Source organism: Trichomonas vaginalis, chromosome III, assembly GCF_026262505.1.
Source record: "Trichomonas vaginalis G3 chromosome III, whole genome shotgun sequence".
NCBI lineage: Eukaryota > Parabasalia > Trichomonadida > Trichomonadidae > Trichomonas > Trichomonas vaginalis.
Window position 1 is genome coordinate 5,668,260 of NC_067205.1, and position 25,169 is coordinate 5,693,428.

A 25,169-nucleotide genomic window follows, 5' to 3' on the forward strand; every position below is an offset into this window, starting at 1 on the left:
AACGTTGAAAATTTCCATATTTTCGATGAGTAAATGTATCACGCTATCAAAACATCCTAAAATCTCTAACGATTTTTTTTGAGAGTTTGACGATGATAGTTATAATTTTTTTCATAATATGTTTGATAATGATATATATGCCTCAATCCATGATAAGTACTATCAGCAACACTTGCAAATAATCAACAATCCAAAACCATCCATTGATATTTCACAGCCTCCTGCAGCCGCATTAAAGAAATCTAAAGCAGAAGTCATCAAGCGATATAGACAGGAAGAAATAGACAAGCGCAATCATGAGTTAGAACTAAGATTAATTGAAATTTCTAAAGAAAAGAATTACAATACTGAAAAAATTTTGAATTTATCTCCAAGAAATAATATTTCTAAGAGGTATCGCTTAGATCAAATCAATCGAGAGAATGAACTACTTTTACAGAAAATCCAGCACCAGAAACCAATACTAAATCGCGAAGATTGGAATCTTCATCTTCAGGAACACAATCGTGTACATTATATGAGATCAAACCATAAACAGATGTTTTATGCTAATACTAAACCAAGTATCAAATCACCAAGAAGGAAACCACAAGGTTCAGAAAAAATCTTATCACCTCGTAATCAAGTTTTACCTCCATTAAAACCAGAATATCAACAAGACATTTCATCTTCCAAATCATTCACACCATCAGAAATCATTATTGAGCCTGTAACGGATCCGATTGTAGATAATCCAAAAACAGAATCTAATTCTCCTTTGACAATTCAGTCCACACAAGAGCATGAAATTGATTCACCACAAAATTTACAAATTTCAAATTCAATCAAATCAGAATTCGAAATACATGAACCACCTCCAAAAAACAATTATCAATTGGAGATTTCTATTGACCAAGAAAGTCATGATATTGAAATTCATGAATCACCTCCAAAAACTGAATGAGATTATGAGTCTTTGTTTTTTTATTCATAAAACTCCATGGGTATACCAATTTTTCTATTTCTGATTACTATATCAGTTTTTATTCTTATTTCTATAACAGCAGCGGATTCTGAGCGTAATTTAGTGAGATGAAGAATATTAGTTTTTGAGGTATGGGTTTGAGTGTTGGTTTATCATACTAATGAAATTAAATCATGATTTGTAGTGTTATCTTTCAAAAACAGCATTATTATTTTTTATCGAAGATATCTAACTCTTGAAGATAATTAAACGTTTCTTGAATCATGTAAAAAGGAAACATATGAAGTTCTATTTGAAGGTGCAATAATTTAGAAAGAATAGCATATTTTTGTTTCTATTCAAAAAATGAACGATAGAAATTGAGACACACCAGGTCCTCTAACTATATGATCATTTATGACACAATCACGCCATATTAAAAAAAAAAAAAAAAGGTAGTGGGGCCTCCAGGCACTTCGTGCCCTCTAGCCCTGAAGATGTTTAGTATAACTTTGTCCGGACAAGTAAGGGTCTATCGTCGCTACAGGAAAAGTTACGGGCGTTCCAAGGAAGTATACTTTGAGAAGCCTTTTCTCCCTTATAGAATGAGATAGGACGGTTATTTTACAAAACTGACAACACTTTGACCGAGTAGTTTTTTGTGCTGAACAAAAAGTGTCATATAAACATCTGTCAAAAACCGCTTTTTAACTTCACTTAAAATGCCACGTAAGCTACGTAAGAATATACGTTAAGAGGAAGGGAGCATTGAAACATCCATAGTAAAACTGACACCACAACAACAGTTGCAACAACAAATGATGAATGACCCCACTATGTTGCAACAAATGTCAAGCAACCCTATGCTTTTAAACCGAGTTATTGGTGCACAGAGTGGAGGTTTAAGAGCGGCACTTTTAGCGAAAATGGCAGGCTATGGTGGAGCTGCAGACGGAACACTTATAACCCTCAAAGTCAAATGAATTTGAGTTCACTCAAAAATCAAATAACAGATGTCAAAAAGTCAAACATAGACATACAGAAACAAATAAGTGAAAACGAAAAGAAACTAGAATATGACAGACACACAAAGAAACTAAATGAGTTAAACGTAGAGAAAAAGAAGAAAGAAGAACAACTGAAAGAAACTAAGTACAGAGGAATATGCGAAAAAAGTTTCAGAAAAAGCAGCAGAAGTAGCAAAAATGGAACAAGATGTTATAAATTTGAAAAACCATACTACTCAATATAAAGTACTGAAAGATGAAGAAATAAAACAAAAAGCCTGAAGACATATATGGATAGCGATGAGTATAAAAAAGAAGTTGAAGCAAATGTAAAGGCAGAAAAACTTTTACAGTTGCAAAACCAAACCGTACAGTATGAAAACTTAGCACAAGAAAGTAAAATAACGACGCAGCCATGCAAAAGGCAATGAAAAGCGCAGATATATAAAAGCTAATAATGACTGGTTAGATGCCCAAGCCAACGCTAAAGCAGCCCAACTTATAGGGTCAATAAGGACAAAAATACAAGCGGATGAAGACAGTTCAAATGAAGCCTTTAATGAATGCTGACTTTAAGAACGCCTTCGAAGCTCTTCATTAGTAAGGTGAAACTAGTGAACGACTTCTCATCTGAAAGAAACTGAAGTCTGAAGGTTTCGACAAAAGAGTTAAGAGAAGTAGCACAAAAATATGAACGAAAATAACAGATGCAGCAACGAGACAGGCAGTTCAAATGCCTATGGACGCCGTTAGAGCAACTGTTGTGGAAAGTCAAGAAAAAGAGTTACAACAGACCAAAACAGACCTAGTAAATGGCTTTCTTAAGCAACGAAAAGTCAGGTTAGGACATTTATGCGCAGATGGAACATATGTGCCAGCTGGTGGAACTTATATACCACAAACCCATCTCTCTTAACTTATGCTGAAGTTATCTGGATTTCCTCTCTCATTTGAGAGACATCCAGATAACTTCAGCATAAACGAATTACAGACATGTTCTCTCGCTTTTTGTGGGCCAAGTACCACAACTACATTACACTAGGCAGAGTTTTTCCGAGGCCTCTCATCAAATGAGAGACTTCGGAAAAACTCTGTCCTAGTCGAATAAATTTACATTCTCGACACACAAATTGTTAGAGATCACAAGTACGCTATCTTAAGGCAGAGTTCTTCCGAGGCCTCTCATCAAATGAGAGACTTCGGAAAAAACTCTGCCTTATTAGATCAACTACAGAATCCCTGGCTCTTTGAAAACCAGGGAACAGTAATTGAGTAGTTTAAGGCAAAGTTCTTCCGAGATCTTTCGATGGAATGAGAGATCTCGGAAGAACTTTGCCCTGCTCGAGTAATTACAGAATCCTTGGCCCTTTGGGGACCAGGGGGCGGTAGTGTAAATGAATGAGGGCAATAACGGATAACTAATATCCTTAGAAGCGCAATACCTACACAGCCTAGCTACTATATCCTAGCAGTTAGACTGCACAGGTATTGCGCTTCTGGCTTGTGGAACTCTCATGGAAGACCGATTGGGGATCTCCTGCCGAAATCACTTGCTGATGTGGATGGAGCAGCACTATGATTGGCCAGATCAAAGGCTGCGTAGCATCCCAGCAAGTGGATTGTCGGCGGCGACTCCAACTGTGGTCCACCATGAGAGTATGACACTTTTGCGATTTGGCGCCAAACTTTTTTTGTAGTTGGCAAACAAGTGGCAAATTTGCCATTTTACAATTGTAAACTGACTAACTTTACAATGTCAATTTTTGTGAGATGTACCGCTCTCAAAAAAATTTACCCTTTTCTCTTATTATTTGGTAGAAACACTTGATTTTGTCCCTAAAAGTGTCACGACCAAAAAAAATTACAAAGCATGTCAAGTACAGAGCAACCAGTAAATGAAGGCGAATGCAATTTTAGCAGCCTTAAGCCAATTGAACCCTTCAAATACCCTAGCCAAGCTTCAAAAATTATTTCGGAAGTCAATTCAAATAATATTTTAACATCATCAGCAGAAATTATAGATTTAATTAAAACTAACAAAATATCCATCCATATGGCAATTTACTTGATTAGCGCTTTTTCGGAAATTCGTGAAAAAGACATTAATTTATTTTCAGAATTCTATCAAAAGATATCTAACGAATTCTCATGCGTCATCAAGCCGAATAATATTAAATTAGCAACGCTTCTACATTATAAAGGTTTCAATTTTGAAAAATTTAAGCCTAAAATGACAGAAGAAGCAATTCTCAATTTATATTCAAAAGAGTCTCCCTTATACTATATTGCATGGGATTTAGTTGATGACCTTAAAAGTAAATTCCCAAATCTTAAAATTAACACGAAAAGTAGATGATGAAATCAAACCACTTGATTGTGCAATTAAATACGGATCAGAATTATGCTTCAATTACTTGAAAAATTTAGGAGCTAAATACACTAAACACTCTGAAGAATATGCTGTTAAAGGAGGAAATAAAAACATATTTATGCAAATGGTAGAAGAAGGTGAATCATTTAATAAAATGATTAATACAGCATTGGGTTATCAACACTATGAAATTGCTGAGTATCTTAAATCAAACTTCGGACAAAATCCTGATTCAATAAGAGAATGCATGTATTTTGGAAACTTTAAAGTTATTTCGTATTTACTTTCTAATGGGGCTGACATCAACAAACCTTATTATATTTCTTTCTTTTCATATTCACAATTGGTTTATGACATTCTCTTTCTTATCATATTTATCATTGCTTTATAAAATTCCTTTGATCTTAGTGATACTCCACTTTCTATTACAAATCAAAACAAATTCAATCGAAATTGTCAAATTCTTTGTTGAACATGGCGCTGATGTTGACATGAAAATTATTCTCTTTCTCTTCATATTTGTCATTGCTTTATGATATTCTCTTACTTTTCATGTTATTCATTATTTTATGTTCTCTTTCTTTTCATATTTATCATTGATCTATGACATTTTCTTTCTTTTCATATTTATCATTGATCTATGACATTTTCTTTCTTTTCATATTCATCATTACTTTATAGCATTCTCTTTCTTATCATATTTATCATTGTTTTGTATTGTTAACTTTCTTTTCATATTCACCATTACTTTATGACATTATCTTTCTTTTCATATTCATTATTGTTTTCCGGAATTCTCTTTCTTTTTATATTTATCATTGTTTTATAGTATTTTATTTCTTTTCATATTTATCATTGATTTATGACATTTTCTTTCTTTTCATATTTATCATTGATTTATGACATTTTCTTTCTTTTCATATTTATCATTGTTTTATTACTTTATCTTTCAATTTATATTCATCATGGTTTTATAGTATTCTCTTTCTTTTCATATTCATAATTATTTTATAACATTATCTTTCTTTTCATATTCACCATTGGTTTATGGTATTCTCTTTTTTTTCAAATTTCTCATTGTTTTATTACATTATCTTTCTTTTCATATTTATTATTGATTGATTATATTTCTTTTCCTTTCATATTCATAATTGATTTACAGTATTTATCATTGCCACATGGAATTTTATTTCTTTTCATATTTATCATTGTTTTATAAAATTCTCTCTATATTAATGAATGCCTCCTTAGTATTGCAATCAAAATGAATTTAGTTGAAATTGTCAAATTCTTAGTTGAACATGGTGCTAATGTTAACATGGATTTTGTTTTCTTACTTTTCATATTCATAATTGCCTTATTCAATTCTAATTCTTTTGATATTTATCATTGTCTTATGGAACATCCTTTCTTTTCATATTTCCCATAGTTTTATTACATTATATTTCTGTTCATGCACATCATTATTTGATGAAATCCTCTATCTTTTCATGTCTATCATTGATTTATAGCATTCTCATTCTTATCATATTCATCATTATTTGATGAAATCCTCTATCTTTTCATATTCATTATTATTTTTTAATGGAATCCTATTTCTTTTCATATTTATCATTGTCTTACAAATTTCTATTTCTTTTCATATTTATCATTGTTTTATTACATTTTCTTTCTTTTCATATTTATCATTGTTTTATAACATTTTCTTTCTTTTCATATTTATCTGTTTTATAGCATTCTCTTCTTTTCATATTTATCATTGTTTTATAGAATTCTCTTTCTCTTCATATTTATCATTGTTTTATGAAATTCTTTCGATGTTAATAAATGCCCCCTTAGTATTGCAATCGAAAAGAATTCAATTGAAATTGTCAAATTCTTAGTTGAACATGGCGCTGATGTTAACATGAAATTTATTCTTTTTCTTTTCATATTCATAATTGTCTTACAAATTTCTATTTCTTTTCATATTTATCATTGTTTTATGACATTTTCTTTCAATTTATATTGATAATTGCTTTATTACATTCTCTTCCTTTTCATATTTATCATTGTTTTATAGCATTCTCTTTCTTTTCATATTTATCATTTAATTATTACATTCTCTTTTTTTTCAATTTTATCATTTGTTTAATTAGTTCCCTGTCTTTTCAATTTTATCATTGGTTTAATTTATTTTCCTTCTTTTCATATTTATCATTTATCTATCTCATTCTCTTTCTTATCATATTTATCATTTATCTATCTCATTCTCTTTCTTATCATATTTATCATTTATTTATAAAATTTTCTTTCTTTTCATATTCATAATTACTTTGTGATATTCTCATTATTTTCATATTCATCATTGTTTGATATAATTTTAATTCATTTCATATCTACCATTGTTTTATAACATTCTCTCTATATTAGTGAATGCCTCCTTAGTACTGCAATCGAAAAGAATTTAATTGAAATTGTCAAATTCTTAGTTGAACATGGCGCTGATGTTAACATGAAACTTATTCTTTTTCTTTTCATATTCATAATTGTCTTACAAATTTCTATTTCTTTTCATATTTATCATTGTTTTATTACATTTTCTTTCTTTTCATATTTATCATTGTTTTATAACATTTTCTTTCTTTTCATATTTATCATTGTTTTATAGCATTCCCTTTCTCTTCATATTTATCATTATTTTATAGCATTCTCTTTCTCTTCATATTTATCATTGTTTTATGAAATTCTTTCGATGTTAATAAATGCCCCCTTAGTATTGCAATCGAAAAGAATTCAATTGAAATTGTCAAATTCTTAGTTGAACATGGCGCTGATGTTAACATGAAACTTATTCTTTTTCTTTTCATATTCATAATTGTCTTACAAATTTCTATTTCTTTTCATATTTATCATTGTTTTATAACATTTTCTTTCTTTTCATATTTATCATTGTTTTATAGCATTCTCTTTCTTTTCATATTTATCATTGTTTTATAGAATTCTCTTTCTTTTCATATTTATCATTGTTTTATAGAATTCTCTTTCTCTTCATATTTATCATTGTTTTATGAAATTCTTTCGATGTTAATAAATGCCCCTTAGTATTGCAATCGAAAAGAATTCAATTGAAATTGTCAAATTCTTAGTTGAACATGGCGCTGATGTTAACATGAAATTTATTCTTTTTCTTTTCATATTCATAATTGTCTTACAAATTTCTATTTCTTTTCATATTTATCATTGTTTTATAGAATTCTCTTTCTCTTCATATTTATCATTGTTTTATGAAATTCTTTCGATATTAATAAATACCCCCTTAGTATTGCAATCAAAAAAGAATTCAATTGAAATTGTCAAATTCTTAGTTGAACATGGCGCTGATGTTAACATGAAATTTATTCTTTTTCTTTTCATATTTATCATTGTCTTACAAATTTCTATTTCTTTCATATTATCATTGTTTATTACATTTTCTTTCTTTTCATATTTATCATTGTTTTATAACATTTTCTTTCTTTTCATATTTATCATTGTTTTATAGAATTCTCTTTCTTTTCATATTTATCATTATTTTATAGAATTCTCTTTCTCTTCATATTTATCATTGTTTTATGAAATTCTTTCGATGTTATATAAATGCCCCCTTAGTATTGCAATCGAAAAGAATTCAATTGAAATTGTCAAATTCTTAGTTGAACATGGCGCTGTTAACAAGGAACAGATTCTCTTTCTTTTCATATTTATCATGTTTTATAGCATTCTCTTTCTTTTCATATTTATCATTGTTTTATAACATTTTCTTTCTTTTCATATTTTCATTGTTTATAGCATTCTCTTTCTTTTCATATTTATCATTGTTTTATATAGAATTCTCTTTCTTTTCATTTTATCATTGTTTTATAGAATTCTCTTTCTTTCATATTTATCATTGTTTTATGAAATTCTTTCGATGTTAATAAATGCCCCCTTAGTATTGCAATCGAAAAGAATTCAATTGAAATTGTCAAATTCTTAGTTGAACATGGCGCTGATGTTAACATGAAATTTATTCTTTTTCTTTTCATATTCATAATTGTCTTACAAATTTCTATTTCTTTTCATATTTATCATTGTTTTATAGAATTCTCTTTCTCTTCATATTTATCATTGTTTTATGAAATTCTTTCGATATTAATAAATACCCCTTAGTATTGCAATCAAAAAGAATTCAATTGAAATTGTCAAATTCTTAGTTGAACATGGCGCTGATGTTAACATGAAATTTATTCTTTTTCTTTTCATATTTATCATTGTCTTACAAATTTCTATTTCTTTTCATATTTATCATTGTTTTATAGAATTCTCTTTCTCTTCATATTTATCATTGTTTTATGAAATTCTTTCGATATTAATAAATACCCCCTTAGTATTGCAATCAAAAAGAATTCAATTGAAATTGTCAAATTCTTAGTTGAACATGGCGCTGATGTTAACATGAAATTTATTCTTTTTCTTTTCATATTTATCATTGTCTTACAAATTTCTATTTCTTTTCATATTTATCATTGTTTTATTACATTTTCTTTCTTTTCATATTTATCATTGTTTTATAGAATTCTCTTTCTCTTCATATTTATCATTATTTTATAGAATTCTCTTTCTCTTCATATTTATCATTGTTTTATGAAATTCTTTCGATGTTAATAAATGCCCCCTTAGTATTGCAATCGAAAAGAATTCAATTGAAATTGTCAAATTCTTAGTTGAACATGGCGCTGATGTTAACATGAAATTTATTCTTTTTCTTTTCATATTTATCATTGTTTTATAACATTTTCTTTCTTTTCATATTTATCATTGTTTTATAGCATTCTCTTTCTTTTCATATTTATCATTGTTTTATAGAATTCTCTTTCTTTTCATATTTATCATTGTTTTATAGAATTCTCTTTCTCTTCATATTTATCATTGTTTTATGAAATTCTTCTCGATGTTAATAAATGCCCCTTAGTATTGCAATCGAAAAGAATTCAATTGAAATTGTCAAATTCTTAGTTGAACATGGCGCTGATGTTAACATGAAATTTATTCTTTTCTTTTCATATTCATAATGTCTTACAAATTTCTATTTCTTTTATTTTATCATTGTTTTATGACATTTTCTTTCAATTTATATTGATAATTGCTTTATTACATTCTCTTCCTTTTCATATTTATCATTGTTTTATAGCATTCTCTTTCTTTTCATATTTATCATTTAATTATTACATTCTCTTTTTTTTCAATTTTATCATTTGTTTAATTAGTTCCCTGTCTTTTCAATTTTATCATTGGTTTAATTTATTTTCCTTCTTTTCATATTTATCATTTATCTATCTCATTCTCTTTCTTATCATATTTATCATTTATCTATCTCATTCTCTTTCTTATCATATTTATCATTTATTTATAAAATTTTCTTTCTTTTCATATTCATAATTACTTTGTGATATTCTCATTATTTTCATATTCATCATTGTTTGATATAATTTTAATTCATTTCATATCTACCATTGTTTTATAACATTCTCTCTATATTAGTGAATGCCTCCTTAGTACTGCAATCGAAAAGAATTTAATTGAAATTGTCAAATTCTTAGTTGAACATGGCGCTGATGTTAACATGAAACTTATTCTTTTTCTTTTCATATTCATAATTGTCTTACAAATTTCTATTTCTTTTCATATTTATCATTGTTTATAACATTTTCTTTCTTTTCATATTTATCATTGTTTTATAACATTTTTCTTTCTTTTCATATTTATTCATTGTTTTATAACATTTTCTTTCTTTTCATATTTATCATTGTTTATAGCATTCTCTTTCTTTCATATTTATCATTTTTTATAGAATTCTCTTTCTCTTCATATTTATCATTGTTTTATGAAATTCTTTCGATGTTAATAAATGCCCCCTTAGTATTGCATCGAAAAGAATTCAATTGAAATTGTCAAATTCTTAGTTGAACATGGCGCTGATGTTAACATGAACTTATTCTTTTTCTTTTTCATATTCATAATTGTCTTACAAATTTCTATTTCTTTTCTATTTATCATTGTTTTATAACATTTTCTTTCTTTTCATATTTATCATTGTTTTATAGCATTTTCTTTCTTTTCATATTTATCATTGTTATAGTTCTTTCTTTTCATATTTATCATTATTTTATAGAATTCTCTTTCTCTTCATATTTATCATTGTTTTATGAAATTCTTTCGATGTTAATAAATGCCCCCTTAGTATTGCAATCGAAAAGAATTCAATTGAAATTGTCAAATTCTTAGTTGACATGCGCTGATGTTAACATGAAACTTATTCTTTTGTCTTTTACATGATCTGTTTTTTCATTTCTTTCTTTTCATATTCATAATTGTCTTACAAATTTCTATTTCTTTTCATATTTATCATTGTTTTATAACATTTTTTCTTTTCATATTTATCATTGTTTTATAACATTTTCTTTCTTTTCATATTTATCATTGTTTTATAGCATTTTCTTTCTTTTCATATTTATCATTGTTTTATAGCATTCTCTTTCTTTTCATATTTATCATTATTTTATAGAATTCTCTTTCTCTTCATATTTATCATTGTTTTATGAAATTCTTTCGATATTAATAAATGCCCCCTTAGTATTGCAATCGAAAAGAATTCAATTGAAATTGTCAAATTCTTAGTTGAACATGGCGCTGATGTTAACATGAAATTTATTCTTTTTCTTTTCATATTCATAATTGTCTTACAAATTTCTATTTCTTTTCATATTTATCATTGTTTTATTACATTTTCTTTCTTTTCATATTTATCATTGTTTTATAGAATTCTCTTTCTTTTCATATTTATCATTGTTTTATAGAATTCTCTTTCTCTTCATATTTATCATTGTTTTATGAAATTCTTTCGATATTAATAAATACCCCCTTAGTATTGCAATCGAAAAGAATTCAATTGAAATTGTCAAATTCTTAGTTGAACATGGCGCTGATGTTAACATGAAACTTATTCTTTTTCTTTTCATATTCATAATTGTCTTACAAATTTCTATTTCTTTTCATATTTATCATTGTTTTATTACATTTTCTTTCTTTTCATATTTATCATTGTTTTATAACATTCTCTTTCTTTTCATATTTATCATTGTTTTATAGAATTCTCTTTCTCTTCATATTTATCATTGTTTTATGAAATTCTTTCGATGTTAATAAATGCCCCCTTAGTATTGCAATCGAAAAGAATTCAATTGAAATTGTCAAATTCTTAGTTGAACATGGCGCTGATGTTAACATGAAACTTATTTTTTTCTTTTCATATTTATCATTGTCTTACAAATTTCTATTTCTTTTCATACTTATCATTGTTTTATTACATTTTCTTTCTTTTCATATTTATCATTGTTTTATAGAATTCTCTTTCTCTTCATATTTATCATTATTTTATAGAATTCTCTTTCTCTTCATATTTATCATTGTTTTATGAAATTCTTTCGATGTTAATAAATGCCCCCTTAGTATTGCAATCGAAAAGAATTCAATTGAAATTGTCAAATTCTTAGTTGAACATGGCGCTGATGTTAACATGAAACTTATTCTTTTTCTTTTCATATTCATAATTGTCTTACAAATTTCTATTTCTTTTCATATTTATCATTGTTTTATAACATTTTCTTTCTTTTCATATTTATCATTGTTTTATAGCATTCTCTTTCTTTTCATTTATCATTGTTTTATAGAATTCTCTTTCTCTTCATATTTATCATTGTTTTTATGAAATTCTTTCGATGTTAATAAATGCCCCCTTAGTATTGCAATCGAAAAGAATTCAATTGAAATTGTCAAATTCTTAGTTGAACATGGCGCTGATGTTAACATGAAACTTATTTTTTCTTTTCATATTTATCATTGTCTTACAAATTTCTATTTCTTTTCATACTTATCATTGTTTTATTACATTTTCTTTCTTTTCATATTTATCATTTTTTATAGAATTCTCTTTCTCTTCATATTTATCATTATTTTATAGAATTCTCTTTCTCTTCATATTTATCATTTTTTATGAAATTCTTTCGATGTTAATAAATGCCCCCTTAGTATTGCAATCGAAAAGAATTCAATTGAAATTGTCAAATTCTTAGTTGAACATGGCGCTGATGTTAACATGAAACTTATTCTTTTTCTTTTCATATTTATCATTGTCTTACAAATTTCTATTTCTTTTCATATTTATCATTGTTTTATAACATTTTCTTTCTTTTCATATTTATCATTGTTTTATAACATTCTCTTTCTTTTCATATTTATCATTGTTTTATAGAATTCTCTTTCTCTTCATATTTATCATTGTTTTATGAAATTCTTTCGATGTTAATAAATGCCCCCTTAGTATTGCAATCGAAAAGAATTCAATTGAAATTGTCAAATTCTTAGTTGAACATGGCGCTGTTAACAAGGAACAGATTCTCTTTCTTTTCGCATTTATCAACATCTTTTAAAATTATCTTTATTTTCAAGTTTAGCATTACTTTATTAAATTTTCATTCTTTTCATATTTATTATTGTTTTATAACGTTCTCTCTAACTTAATTAATGCCCTCTTTAGTTAAGCGCATTTATAAGATTATCTAATTTTTTTCCAATCGCGTGATTCTATCACGCATTTTTTATAATAAACATTCCATAATTTAATATTTTACTTTATTATCACACTCAAATTTGAATCATCTTTCAATTATTTCGAAAATAATATAATCTTATTATTGGATGTTGAATTATTTGCGGATATTCCTTCAAATTCAATTTGTGTATGATTTGGGCATTTAAAAATCTGCCCGCGAAAAGGAGTTAAAAATGTGTGGATTTCTGTTTTTTGCATTTTAACATGTGAGTATAAACAAATAAGGATACAAATGGACAAGTGAAAGTTTTATTGAACGTGCAGTCATGTGATATATTAACGAGTGTTTTTTACATGCATCAAGAGATCCATTGGATCTCTTGTATAGCAAATACTAATAAAGGTCGAAGTTGAAAATGAATTCGAAACATATCCAGAGATATCATTTGCCGGCATAGATATCTTAGAGAGCACCTACACTTGGCATTCAAACTCCCATTCATTCGGGTTATTTTAGAGTGAAAAAGAGTAAAAAAGACGATCAAAACACTCTCAATTTCCCACTTTTTAACTTTTTTTCCCATTCTAGAATGATCCATTCATTCCATAATTTTATTAACATTTCTCATTTTTAAACAGACACAAATTTTTGAAGCTGGTATTATTTTACTTCATTCTTCAATTCAAATTTTCTAACTTGATTTGTGGGTAAATTTAGAAATTTCAATTTGCAAATTGAAAATTCAAATACTCTTTATTCATTATGTCGATAATTTTACAAATAATCTTTGATAAATTTAAAAATTAAAGTAAAATTATTAAATTGAATACAATAAATGAAGAGATTCATTTTTTACAACCTCATGAAGAGTATTTAAAATGAGAAGTCCCACTGTTTCTTCACTATTATATTGTACTACAGCATGAATAACTATTTTTTTTCAAAATTCAAGAAGAATCTGAACTTTCGATTGCAACATTCATAAGAAATTCTGCTGTTTCTTGATGGTTTCTTGAGCTGTGTGATTTTCAATATCTGTCGAACTGACATCTGCGCCATGCATAATAAGAAGTGTTGCTATTTCTTTCAAATTTTTTGATGCTGCATATTGAATAGCTGTTCGACCAGAATTATCTTTCGCATTGATATCTGCATTATTTAATATAAGCAATTCTGAAATTTCATATTTTTCATTTTGTACAGCCAAATGAAGTGCTGTTTGTCCAAAGTTATCTTTCGCATTGACATCTGCATTATTTGAAATAAGGATTTCTGCTGTTTCTTTACTATTATTTTTTGCTGCTTCATGAAGAGGAGTTTGTCCAATTTCATCTTTTGCTTCGATATCGACATGATAATTAATGATAAACTCTGCTATTTCTTTACTATTATTCCGTGCAGCAGCATGAAGAACGGTCTTCATTTTTATTTTTTTGCTTTAATATCAGCTCCTGCTGAAATTAGTAGTTCTGCTGTTTCTTTACTGTTTCCAATGGCTGCATAATGAAGAGCAGTTCTTCCCAAATTAGTTTTATCTTTATCAACATTTTTGATGTGCGAAATAAGAAGTGCTGCAGTTTCAATACAATTATTTACTGCTGCTAAATGAAGTGGAGTGCGACCATTATTATCCTTTATATGTATATCTGCACCACTTTTGACAAGTAGGCACGTGGCATTTAAAGCATTATAATTTGCTGTATAGTGAAGAGCTGTCCACCCATTTTCATTTTTTTCATTGATATTTGCACCATGCGAAAGAAGAAGTTGAACAATATCAATAAGATCTCCCCATGCTGCAAAATGGAGAGCAGTATTTCCTTTGAATCCAATTGCATGTTGATTGATGTTTGGATGTTTTGATAAGAAATATTGACAAAGAGGTAAATAATGGAAACATGTTGAATACGGAAAACATGCATTGAGATTTTTTGTTTCATTATAATACATGCAGTATGCTTGAACATTTTCATGTCCGATACAAGATTCTAAATGAATTTCAATGTGGTATTCATTTACTAAATGCATAATAAAGTCTGGGTTTCGTGAAATAATTGCATATTCCATACTTCGACTATCCGGTTTGAAATTCTTTAAACATTCATTAATTATCTCTATATTTCCACCTAAATAAGAAAATGCAAGACAATAACTGGTGATGTTTTCTGATTGAATTCTGTTCTCAAAAATTTGAAACAATTAACCGCACCATGATAACAACATAACTCAAGATATGAATACCCACCTTCATTCTCTGGGTAAAAATCGCTTTTAAGCTTATGGTTATTATTAAATTCTTCTTCTTGTGTGCGAGAAATAAATAATCGTATGTCATCATCCATAATTGCACGATAAATTGTATGTGGTTTATGAATATCAAATGAAATATTTTGTTTTTCATATTCAATAAATTTTATTGGATGTTGTCCACTTAAAGTAAACTTGTATTCCTTGTAAAAAAAGTAATCAAAAATATCTGAAATATGCGTAACTCTTTTGGGACGATATTCTTGATAAATTTTAATGAACAATGACCAACAAGATCTAATGTAACGATTTTGATAGACAAACTCATCAGAAATCCTTTGCATGATCTCAACTGGCGAAATTCTCAGTATTCCAAAGCATCGTACTTTGATAAATTCGAAAATTTTGTTGATTTCATCATCATCAAGTGTTTGAATCTTGTATATTGCATCGTAAGCAGCAAATAAATCATTTGAAATCTCCTTCAGCTCTCTAGATGCATGCTGGTCATCCTGAGATTCCATATTCAACAATTATGACAATTTTTGAAGAAAAAATAAAATTGAATTAGAAATCCCATTCATTATTCAATTATTTTTGAAAGTGTTTCCAAAATCTTTGAGAATAATTACATAATAAAATTAAACCGATCATCCTTATCAAAGAGATGATCTATTAAATAAAAAAATAAAATTGAATTAGAAATCCCATTCATTATTCAATTATTTTTGAAAGTGTTTCCAAAATCTTTGAGAATAATTACATAATAAAATTAAACCGATCATCCTTATCAAAGAGATGATATCATATTAAATAAAAAATAAAATTGAATTAAAAATCCCATTCATTATTCAATTATTTTTGAAAGTACTTACAAAATCTTTGAGAATAATTACATAATAAAACAATGCCAATCATTTTTCTTAAAGAGCATTCTGAAGTTTCCATTATGAGATAAAAAATGTAAATAGCTCCTTACATGGAAGGAATACATGAAGGGTTACATTTTGCTTAGATCAAGATCACAAATAATTAATAATAATTTTTATTTTCAAAAAGGTACTTTTGATCGGCCAAAAATTAAAACGAATATATTTACAGTTTTTTCAATGAGCCGCCTCAAAAATTGAATTACATCCAATTTAATTGAGGCTAAAAATTGAAAATTCTAAAAGTATTTCATCATATGACGGAAATAAAATAAAAATATTTACATATTTAGTCATACTATTTAGAAAGCATCGCAATATAATACAAATAAAATGAAGATTGAAAAAAAAATTATATCTTATGATGACCTTTTTGGGGAGTAACTTTTTCAGTGAATCGTTGAACGCCATTCATTCTCATATCATGTCCTCTCAACATCCAATATATTGTACTTTTTATTGCCATAAATACTTCATTCATTGGATATAGATACTTAAAGATAATCGAATCAAAATGCGATATGTAAATGATATATTAAGGATGTATCAATCTACTCAATGTGTAATTTCTAAAATCAACGCATAAATAATGCAAAAACATGATATTTCAATATAAAAATCATATTTTGAGTTTTGTTTTATTTGACTTCGAGATATTTTCACAGACAAAATATTTAGAAGTCATGTTTAATGAAAAATAAGAACAATTTAGTTTATATTGCCAATTAAAACACTGGAATCAGAAGTAAATTGACAAATATTTGTATATTACTTCATTCTCAACACATATACTCACTTCGTTTGATCTTTTCAACAATTTATAGATAAATCACAGATAGCAAAAAACTGTTCTTTGAAATTATAATGAAAAATACAATTTATATTAAATAAAATATGTTGTGCATGAAAATTCGGTTCACTTCACTTCTGACAAAAGTGACAAGTTTACATGGCAAAAATATATAGGGTATTTTTTTAAAAGTAGTTATCTTTATATATAAAAATAAAACTTTTGATATATTTGAGTAAATGATTTAATTTATTTATTTATTTTTTTTAAATCAAATCATATAAATATATATATATATATAATAGTGAAATAGAACAAGAAATAATTATTGATGATTAAATTGTAGACGAGGATATAAGTTTAGATAAATTAATAAAATTAGTGTGGAATCAGACAAATTTCGGGTTGTTTGGGAAGGAATTGTTGGCTATGATGTACTGATTCATGATCAGTACATCATAGCCAACAATTCCTTATACAAAGTTCAAAAACTTGGGTGCAATCAGAACTGATTGCACCCAAGTTTTTGAACTTTCTCGAGGGAATGAAAGGGTAAGAGGTATACATTATGAATATATACCTCTTACCCTTCCATTCCCTCTCTGACAGCGGGAAACTTTGTCTGAATGTTAAACTATTCAGACAAAGTTTCCCGCTGTTTGCGAAGGAATTGTTGGCTATGATGTACTGATTCATGATCAGTACATCATAGCCAACAATTCCTTATACAAAGTTCAAAAACTTGGGTGCAATCAGAACTGATTGCACCCAAGTTTTTGAACTTTCCATTAACAATTGTTCAATCACATTTATACAACCCAAATCTATACCAATCATACTCTTATTCATACATCATATTTTAAAAACTTTTTTGCAATATGATGTTATTGCAACAATTTTTTTTCTTTTCTACTTCCAATTAGCACCTTAAAAACATTAGACACAATCACTGGCTCATATGCTCCTATTCTGAATCTAACACTATGCAAATTTATACAATTTCTCCACAAATCTTACATTCATTTTAATTTCAACGACCATTATTACCACAAAGAATCTTACCTTCCCCTACAAAATCTAACTATCTATCAATTTAAAAAATGTTACAAAATATTAAATGAATTTTTTTCTATACGTAATTTAAAGTTCTTAAACTCTCAGCATCAGAATATCCTTACATAGCTTAGCTATATATCGTATTACTTTATGAATAAAAAAATTATTTAAATTATAATAAAATGTTTATTCGTATTTTTACTTTATTTTTAGTTACGAGGCTGTATTTCGAACTCAGGATTTGAGTTTAAGTCCTTTGTCCATTTAGGACCCTGGTCCCAAATTGATTTTGGAGTAGGTTTTCCACCGAAAAGATCTTTAAGAGCTGTATGAACCCATACTGTGTTGTATTCTTCTATTGCGTGAGGTAAAAATTCTCTTATTTCGATAAAATCTGGGCGAGCCGAAAAGATTGTTTGCCAAAACCGTTCTATTTTACCATTTAACTGTGGTGTGTAAGGTTCTGTCCGATGGTGTTGAATGCCATTTACTTAAAGAACGTTTTTAAAGTCCTTTCCTGTAAATTCGCATCCATTATCTGTCAAAAGTTCGTATGGAATAATTTTGATAGAGTCGATAGCATTTTGTAAAGCTTTTGAAGTTGATTTCATTGTTTTATCAGGAAGAATTTCGTAATAAATACAAAAACGAGATCTGTCATCGATAAAGGCAATTAAATGATAAGTATGCTTGGTACCATTTGTCTCTTCTTTGAAGCTTTTTAAATCAGTATGCCATTGCTGATTTACGTATTGGGAAACATACTGATTTGGATGTTCATCAATTTTTTCTGGATCTCGCCGAAATTTGAAAAGATTCTCTTTTTCGTATAATTTAAGCATATCGTGAAATGAAACTGTGTCATCATGTATGTAACTCTCTAAAACTTTTTTATAACCTAGATTGTACTTAGCTTTTATTTCGTGAATGGTTGGTAACAAATCTGTTCTAAGAGGAGTTTCTGGTCTTCCGAGCTTTTTTGGATTTAAACCAAGTTCTTGCCATTTTAATAATAATTTTTTTCTACCTATGTGCAAATCTTTTGCAACTTGGTCTGCTGTCTTTTTGCCAATAGAATATTCAAGATATGCCGTAATATAAATCTGATTTTCATTTGGCAGATCCACTTCTTGTCTTTCCATTTTTTTTGAATCGATTTATACAAATAAACTTATAAAACACAAAATTATTATTTTATAATATAATTCTTAGATAATACATCCGATATGTAAAGTGTCAAAAATGAATTGAACCGAATTTTCATGCATTACAATATTAAATAAAATAAAAAAGATAATAAATATAAAATACAATTATTGTATTGAATGCATATGTTTTCGATAGTAAATCTCCAGTGAAATTACAATGAAATGATTCGCTACATTCAATAAAATAGATTACTCTATTTCAGAATTCTGCATTTGTCACTTTTGACTGTAATTTTCCAATTTTCTATAACAATGAAATTTATCTGTTATCATTAATCATATTTTCTGAATTTGAACTTTTCAATAATTTATAGATAAATCACAGATAACAAAAACCATTCTTTGTAATTATAATGAAAAATACAATTTATATGAAATAAAATAAAAAAGATATACATGAAATATAAATAAATATAATAATATCTAAACAAATAAAGAAAAAGCAGAAAATGGGATGATATTCAACGCCCCATGAGCGCTGAAAGTGTAAAAACTCTTGTTAGAAAGCCAAATGCAGCACGATTGGATGCAAATATCATTCTGGAAATTGAATATTCGGCATTCAATCTCTGATTTATTGATGTTGAATGGGAAATATGCCAATGAATTGTTTCCGAATGCACCAAAAACATCACCATCGAAAATGACTTTATTAAGATTGTGTTTCGGTGGTAATAAGATTCGAAACAGAACATTCCCACAGCAGTCAAACAGAACAAATGATGTTGAGAACAAAACACCTGTCAACAAATTCTTCGAACAGTTGATAGAAATAGGATTTTCTTCAAGTTGGATTGAATGTCGAACAATCATTTTGCAGTCCAAATAAACTAGCAAATTTGATTTAGAACAGACTCGCATCGATCCTGTTTCTTCTTCTAAAACAAAGATGTGAGTGTCGTGTGGCAAGATAGGATCAATCTTCTTCGTTTTGTTGTTATAGAAAATGAATGCAGATTTGTTTGTAGTTCCATAAACTGCGTATTCATTAACATGATAACTATCGGGAACAAAATCCAAACTGACAAATCCTTTCTTGTCTGGGATAACGAAAACGCTTTCGTTGTTCCTGTCATTGATCTTGTAATCGATATCGCCATTTTCAACATTGATCTTGATTTGGATGTTTTGTTTCATCGTAATACAGTTGATTTTCACTGATGAGTGACTAATAGAACAAATAGTTGATGCGATGAGATGTGATATATTTGTCTGGAAATTAAACGCTTTCGTGTTTTCATTGACTTTCTTGATGTCATGTTTGATGAAAAACAACTGTGGCAAATTTTTAACGCATTGATTAACACCGAAAACTAAATCAATACATTCGTTCAATCGCTTAGAAACATAATCACTTTCAAGGATAAGTTTGTTGATGAAAACATAAAGATTTGGATCGTTCTTACAATAGTTAGGAAGTTGTAAATTTTTACAAAATGCCACAGCCAAAGAAAGGGGGAGAAAACTCTAAAACAGGGGAGTTTAGAGCTGATTCGAAATCTTCAAAATCTGGACAAAAAACACTAAAATCTTTGTTCTCGTAAAAACTTGCTTCTGAAGCAGAACTTTCGTCTAAACTGAGTCTGATATTTTCCGATGACATGGAAATATCTGAATTTGAATTGGCGGTTATTAACGGTTGTGTAAACCTCAGAAAAGGTAACCATTTTTCTGTCATTACAGAAACAGGAGGATCTGTATTAAAATCTCTCATTGCGATCTTAGAAGAAGGGTTTGTCAATCTCGGTAACAAAGGATATTTAATGTAGTCATTAAAACTCCTTCCTGCAATGAAATTAAGCAGCATCAAATACTCATAATTTGAGATTTCGTTGTTCAACCATTTCGCTGTCAGATTTGAGTTTTCTGACATTGCATTTCCAATGTTTTTGTACAGATGGATGTACTGGCAGTTTTTGGCATTTGGAAATTCCTTTGATGATTAATGATGATTTGTGAGGTGAAAAATCAAGTAAAAAAGTATCACCTGTTGTCAAAATTATTTCGACACCTGTTTCTGCTTTAAAACAATGGCTGAATACGTATTTGATCTTTGCTGTCTCGTATTCACGTGTTTTGTTCTTAGATGTCAAAATAAAACGATTGTTAAACAATACAAAAATGACATTATATGTTTGATTGATTTTGTATCGTTTGCATTTCGTTTTTATGAGATTTTCAGTTTGATCATTAAACGTGAATGAGAAATTGTATTTAGGAGCTTTCGGCCACCATTTCGTATCATTCTGCATGAAGTTATTGATTGTTAAATCAATCCTTTCGAAGTTTTTATCGGAGTAATCTTTCCAAATCGAAATTTCATTGACTGTTTTTCTCAAAAACTTCCAAACTTTCAATTCTGTCTTGAGTTTCTCTGATTTGTCACTCAAACAATATTCATGCAATTTCAGATACGAAACAGTCGAAATATTTTTGACGGTTTGAGCGGTTTCACTTTGAAAACATGTATTTATATAAGAATACATTTTTGAAATGATTTCGTAGACTCTTCTTGGATAAGAATTGATCATTGTATTGACGAAGAATCCAAAACTAGACATCAATGATTTCATTTCATTATTTCTGTCCAAAATTTGTTGGTTATAATTCTTCAAAAAGAATTCACAAAGTTTTTTGATTGTTTGCAATGTCGTAGTTTTGTTTTCTTCTGGAATTGTTTGTAAAACATAAACAATTGCACTTGCCAATGAAGAATACAATATAGAATGACCATTATCACATAAATCAACACAAAAAACTAATCTCGGTAAATTTGTGGCTTTCTTCAAAAGTGACAAAAGTGAACTGATGTCCGTTATAAAGAATTCAACTTTGTTTTGTCTGAAAATCGTTTCGTTTTTGAAAGGTGACTCCAAAAACGATAATTTCAAAGCGGTGTTTACAAAACCGTTTTGACAAAATTGGAAAAACAAAAATTTTGCGCATCTATGTACTAATTCTATCTTTTCTTCAAGTTTCCAATCAACGATTTCGACATTACATAATAAATGCAAAAATCTAAATGTAAAAATTGACATATCACTTTTTTCTAATTGAACAACATCAAGAAACGCAATTATTTCATCCAATAATTCAACATTCGGACTTTGTATATAAATTAAATGAAGTAAAATGACTGCTTCAACTTGTTTTTCTTCTGGAATTCTCATTGCTAAAATGATTGGCCAAATATACCAATAAGGGCAATTAATTACCCTTAAACAGAAATTATGATCTTTCGACATATCCTTGAGAATAGAAACTGTCTTGACGCATTCATCCACGTTATTTATAACGTGTGCAATATAACAAATTACAGGGAAAGTATAAGAATATTCATCAGGCATTGCTCTGAGCTGTAACAACATTTCTAAAGTGCAATTCTTTAGAAACATGATAAATCAATCTCCTTGATATTTCGCCTTTCATTTTCGGAAGAAATTGCAACATTGATCTGACAACTGCGCAAAACAACATTGGTATTGGTTTGTTCAACAAACTAAACAAAAATTCGGATATATTAACGGAATCCTTATGCTTAGAAAACATCGGCAACAATTGTAATAAATCAATTTGTTGTTCAATATCAGGAAGTGAAGTGATGTGACTAATTAAAAATTCCAAATCTTCTTTTGTCCATAATTGTTGTGGATAATTAGACAAAAGTTTAAACAAAGACATTCTTATGTTTCTTACATTAATATCCGGGTTTCTTAATCTTTCTGGTTTTGTTCCTAAAATGAAATCTTTTTCGATTGGATGATACCATAAATAAACTCTCATTATATTCAAAATATCTTTGAATGTCAAAACAGTCCATAATTCGTTATCATCTTCACATAAATTCTGGTACCAATGATCAACAATTTTCTGCAAGTTTTTGTTGGAACAAACATCCATAATTCGAGATTTAACAATATTTCTTTCATTAAACTTCTGCGGCAAGAAACATCCGAAATTTCTGATAATAAATAAGTAAATCTCAAATATATATCGTAATTCAATGTTTTCACGTGTTTCTTCATCAAATATGAAACAATTTGATATTTGCCACTTGACAAACCGCCACAACGTTTTATCAAATCAATAACTGATTCAATATAATTAGAGCTCAAATTATCCAACATGAAAAATGGAATAATAGTCTTTGTGAACTTGTAATTACTTGAAAGATCATAAATAGGACGAAAATAATCATTGATTTTCGTTGGAAGTTTGGGTAATCGATCCGTCACGTTTTCTATCGTTCCATGATTCATCAAATTAATTATTTCTGATTGGTTCAAGACGGAAAAGTACAAATGGCATTCAGCTAATATACAAATGACGCTTTTTGTGTATTTAGGAGCATCAGAATTGCAATAACCACCAATTTGCACGAAAAAGTTTTGAGTTTTGAAATTTGGATCTTTGATAATTGTCAAAATTGGTTGTTCTCCATTTATATACAACAATAAATGAGAAGTATTGTCATCCTTTGGCGAATAACAGAAAGTAACAAATACCCATTCTGATGGCGGCACATTCATAGAAAGAGTTACAGAAGTAGGAACTAAATTTGGTCCACAAATTTGTGCGATCAAAGAATTTCCTTTCAAATATAAAATAATTGATGAAGAACTGTCATCCGCCAAAGAAAATATCAATGGTTGTATATTCAAGGAGAATCTGATCGAGAAATCAATGTTAATCCAAAAACAAAATGAAAAACCGTTCTTGATTTCTTCAGTTTTGAAATCTAAGAATTGTTTGTATTCCGACGGTTTTTGGAATAAAATTGTTGGATTATGATTGTGACAACATTGTGCCAACGCGATGTTTAAGTAATTAATAGGTAAAGAGTCGATTTCGCAGTTTGGCTTTGGAATGCTTAAACTCAAATATTGATAGCAAACTTGTTTTGAACTAATTGATTGACACATATAATTTAAAATTGTAAAAAATTTTCAATGTCACTTTTCAAAATATTATTTTGAAAATTGAAACCTCTAAATTCGAAATCATTTGGGAACGATTTTATTGCTTTGATTATCAATAAATCAAGTTCACCTTTGTGGCATTGTATTATATTTGTATTAGAGAATTTGCATAAATCACCAAAGAATAAAATTGATTTTGTTCCCATGACAGAAATAAACAACAACAAAATTATTTCATTTTGTAAAATAAACATTGAATCTTTTCCTTATATATAGATTTGTTGTTTGCCATCAAAGATATCATGAATGATATTGTTTGGTCTGATGCTCCATTTGGTTCTGCTTTCTTCATACTTGTAGAAAACAATGATCTGTTTTCAATTGTTATAACTTTTCCTGTGTGTTTAACTTGTGTCAATGCAACAAAACTCAAAACAACACAAAGGATTTCACGTGTTGGACTAAAAAAGAATAAGTTAAGAATGGGTTTCTCTAAGTCTATAAAGTAATCGATCAAATCAGTGAAATATGATAAATGTGAAATTAAATTGGACAAACAAATAGAAATAAAATGGTAAAAAGATGGTTGTTGGTTGTTATAATATGATAACAAATAAAAATAGAATGAATGGATGCAGGAAATGATGTTTTCGTCACGATCAGGTAAAACCATGATGTCCGTAAATGATGAAAAAACATATTGAGATGTTAATGGGTGAAAACTAAGAAGCATGAAACAAGTAACAAATGTTTGTGATGAAAAAGCTGTGAAAAGTTGTCTCTTTTTCTTCATTTCTTCAATTAAAAAAATTAAAATGGAAAACCATGCTTCGTTCTCTGTTTTCAAATGGATCAAATAACTAATAACACGAATACTTGATTCAAAGAATCGTTTGTTAACAATAAAATCAACTTGTGACTGTTCTTTTTGACCATGAAGACGAATAACGTGTTCTGCAAAAAGCAATGGATATTTTTCCGATTCAAAAATGATATGTTCAAGAAGATATGGCCATTTGTTGATGATACCTTGGAATAAACTTTGACGAATAAAGTTGACTTGTTCATTTTTGTTGGAAAAAATGGT

The 25,169-nt window shown here is 28.2% G+C and overlaps 2 protein-coding genes and 2 pseudogenes across 4 annotated transcripts, besides 4 other annotated features; 2 read left to right on the forward strand and 2 right to left on the reverse strand.

The window, feature by feature from the left end:
* Positions 1–104: 104 nt before the first annotated feature.
* TVAGG3_0648200 (cilia- and flagella-associated protein 97 family) lies at positions 105–1,254 on the forward strand (the record flags this gene model as incomplete). The annotated part of the gene is made up of 1 exon (XM_001324925.1): positions 119–943. One exon carries the CDS (start codon positions 119–121, stop codon positions 941–943), a length of 825 nt encoding a protein of 274 aa, XP_001324960.1.
* Positions 1,255–1,665: 411 nt separating this feature from the next.
* Positions 1,666–2,753, forward strand: TVAGG3_0648210 (annotated as a pseudogene). The gene has a single exon. A coding segment is annotated over exon 1 (1,088 nt).
* A 109-nt stretch (positions 2,754–2,862) lies between these two features.
* Positions 2,863–3,473: a mobile genetic element.
* A 10,276-nt stretch (positions 3,474–13,749) lies between these two features.
* Positions 13,750–13,787: a mobile genetic element.
* A 125-nt stretch (positions 13,788–13,912) lies between these two features.
* TVAGG3_0648240 lies at positions 13,913–14,753 on the reverse strand (annotated as a pseudogene). The gene has a single exon. A coding segment is annotated over exon 1 (841 nt).
* Positions 14,754–17,288: 2,535 nt separating this feature from the next.
* Positions 17,289–17,699: a mobile genetic element.
* Positions 17,700–18,168: 469 nt separating this feature from the next.
* Positions 18,169–19,097: a mobile genetic element.
* Positions 19,098–19,511: 414 nt separating this feature from the next.
* TVAGG3_0648270 (aggrephagy protein) lies at positions 19,512–22,526 on the reverse strand (the record flags this gene model as incomplete). Its single annotated transcript, XM_051241544.1, has 1 exon — positions 19,587–20,300. The coding sequence occupies one exon, from the start codon at positions 20,298–20,300 to the stop codon at positions 19,587–19,589; it is 714 nt and encodes a 237-aa protein (XP_051088131.1).
* Positions 22,527–25,169: the final 2,643 nt, after the last annotated feature.